We start from the raw sequence: 2,662 nt of genomic DNA on the forward strand, positions 1-2,662 counted from the left end.
AACTGATGTTTCTCCAACATCTTAGAAATGCTTTCAGGAAAACAGTCCCATCATGTTGTCTTCTCTGGACAATGTCGTTTGCTCTCTTCCACCAATTTTAGCTTCTCTCACAAATAGTTCTTGACAATGTGTTGCAAACAAGCTAAAGTTAAATACTTTATTTCTACATAAAATAAAAAAAAATCACCTAATGATTTTAGTAAATATAATGGCTTCTTGAGAAAATAGGCTCAGTGACTTTTCCTACCATCTGACATCTGGGATGTACAGTTAGCTATCCATCTGTCTTCCTAAATGGCTGGATCAGAGTATTAATATAAACCTAGAGAGAAAAAAAAAAAAAGATTTCTCTTATCCTTAGATGGTGAGCTCTATTTATACACTAGAATCATGTATGTTTGTACTCCTCTCTCTTGTACACTTCTCTCTTGTACTCCTTAACATACTTCATGCTATCTAAAATCTCATGCAATTTATTTTACCTCTGAAAGGTAAAATTACAATTTTAGTTTGTGTTTCTGGAAATCACAGAGCATTTATTTTGAATACATATGAATAGGGCAGGAGGAAATGAAGATGAAGGAAAGGAGACCAAGAAGACACACTTTTTATAAGGATTTTTTTTCCTGCACATTTGAACCTATCCTCCAGTTTAATCTTTCACTGAGTATGGCCACATTGGTCAAAGAGGCTCCCATTCACCATTTGCATAGGAAGGAGCCAAGTGTCAAAAAGCATCCCCTGACACTCTCTGTGTACCCTTGAACCTGCCCAATACCCTCTTCATAGCTCCAGTCACATCTTTGTTTCTCAAACTGTAGATGAGTGGATTCAGCATGGGTGTGAGGATGGTGTAGAACACAGAGAAGACTTTGTCTTGTTCTGGCCTGTGGTAAGAGTGTGGCAGCATGTACGTGTACATGGCAGCCCCATAGAACAAGGTCACCACTGTCATGTGAGATGAACAGGTGGCAAATGCCTTCTTTCTCCCTTCCACTGAGCTCATGCGGTGGACTGTGGTCAGGATTTGAGCATAGGAGGCAATCACCACAGAGAAAGGAATCAGCAGCATCAAGACACAACACACATACATCACTGTCTCATAGAGAGCTGTGTCTGCACAAGCCAATTTCAGGACTGCAGGTGCCTCACAGAAGAAGTGGTTAATTTCCCGAGAGTTGCAGAAAGGGAAACTCATGGTTATGGGAGTTAGAAGAAAGCCATCTAAAGAGCCCCCAAACCAGGAACCTGCTATAATCATCCAGCAAACACGGCGGCTCATTAGGATTGGATAACGGAGTGGGTTGCAGATGGCCACGTAGCGGTCATAGGCCATGAGACCCAACAGGAAGAACTCAGCTCCCACAAGAGTGAGGTAGAGGAAATGTTGAGCTGTGCATCCCACAAAGGTGATGGTTCTCTGATCCAGTAGGTAATCTACCAACATCTTGGGCACAATGGTAGAGATGTACATCATGTCAATGAAGGAGAGGTGGCTAAGTAGGAAGTACATGGGAGTGTGGAGGTGTGAATCAGTGCGGATCAGAAATATCATGACCCCGTTGGCCATCAGTGCAGTAAAAAAGATAATAGAGATGATGGCAAAAAGCAGGCCTGATGTTTCCTTTCTATTGAACAACCCCATGAAGGTAAAGTCTGTAGAGGATGTGTTGTACTCTTCCATTGATCCCATGAGGGCACTGCTGTGACCTAGACTCTTTCAAACAAAACCATGATATTTGCAAGGAATTAATACAGCATACAGATTGTGTGTTAAGAAGTAAGTTTCTAAAAGTTTATTACTTTGCTATATTTCTAAAAGTTGGGAGAAAACATTTAACATATTTTTCTTCATATTACTTTGCTATTTTGATACTTAGCAACTAGTCTGTTCTAGAAGGGTTTTAAGTAAAATTATTTTAAATCAATAATTCTTTAAATCATTGGACAAGATGACATCAGCAGATACTATCATACAACAGTGATACACATAATACTTAAGGATGCACACCATGATATATAGTAGTTAAACATAACCTGGTCTCTTGCATATGTGTGTGCATCTCTGTGTGTGAAAATACTACCTTGGATGCTATCCTTATTCAGTGTATCTTTATTATTACAATTTTCAGCACCATCTTCAAAACATCTCAGGACTGGCTGTTCACAGTGTGTGTCTGACTTTTACCCACAAATATAAGTAATTTACCATTTGGGCTGCAAGTGAATGTCTGTAAGTGTTTTCTTGGTGTCAATTCATCTATATTACAGACAAAATTGAATAGAGGAAGTAAAGTGGGCAATGGAAATTACTCTCTCAAACCCAGATGTGAAAGGATCATCCCATACAAGAGGCATTAACTGTTACAGAATTATTTTTATTTTTGAAAATTAACTTTCATTTAAGGTGATGAATAATTAGCATTAGGATTATGATTAGTATTAGCATGTAGCATTAGCAGTTAGGATTCGGGACTGACACAAAGACATATATATTGAACAACTGACTTATTGTTTTTGGAAACTGGAATATCTTTCCCAGTAATTCATAATTAAGAAAAATTCACTGATTGTGTTCTATATAACTTCTGGTGATGATAAAGGAAAAATTCCACAAAAAGAGTTTTGAAAGTTAAGGATGAGTTTTCATGTACTTGGAGTT

General features: G+C 38.2%; 1 protein-coding gene across 1 annotated transcript; it reads right to left on the minus strand.

The window, feature by feature from the left end:
* Positions 1-666: 666 nt before the first annotated feature.
* On the minus strand, positions 667-1,693 carry LOC122439234 (olfactory receptor 2T1). Its single transcript, XM_043464326.1, has one exon. The coding sequence runs from the start codon at positions 1,691-1,693 to the stop codon at positions 728-730; it is 966 nt and encodes a 321-aa protein (XP_043320261.1). The 3' UTR covers positions 667-727.
* Positions 1,694-2,662: the final 969 nt, after the last annotated feature.

The sequence above is a fragment of the Cervus canadensis genome, chromosome 4, assembly GCF_019320065.1.
Source record: "Cervus canadensis isolate Bull #8, Minnesota chromosome 4, ASM1932006v1, whole genome shotgun sequence".
Classification (NCBI taxonomy): domain Eukaryota; kingdom Metazoa; phylum Chordata; class Mammalia; order Artiodactyla; family Cervidae; genus Cervus; species Cervus canadensis.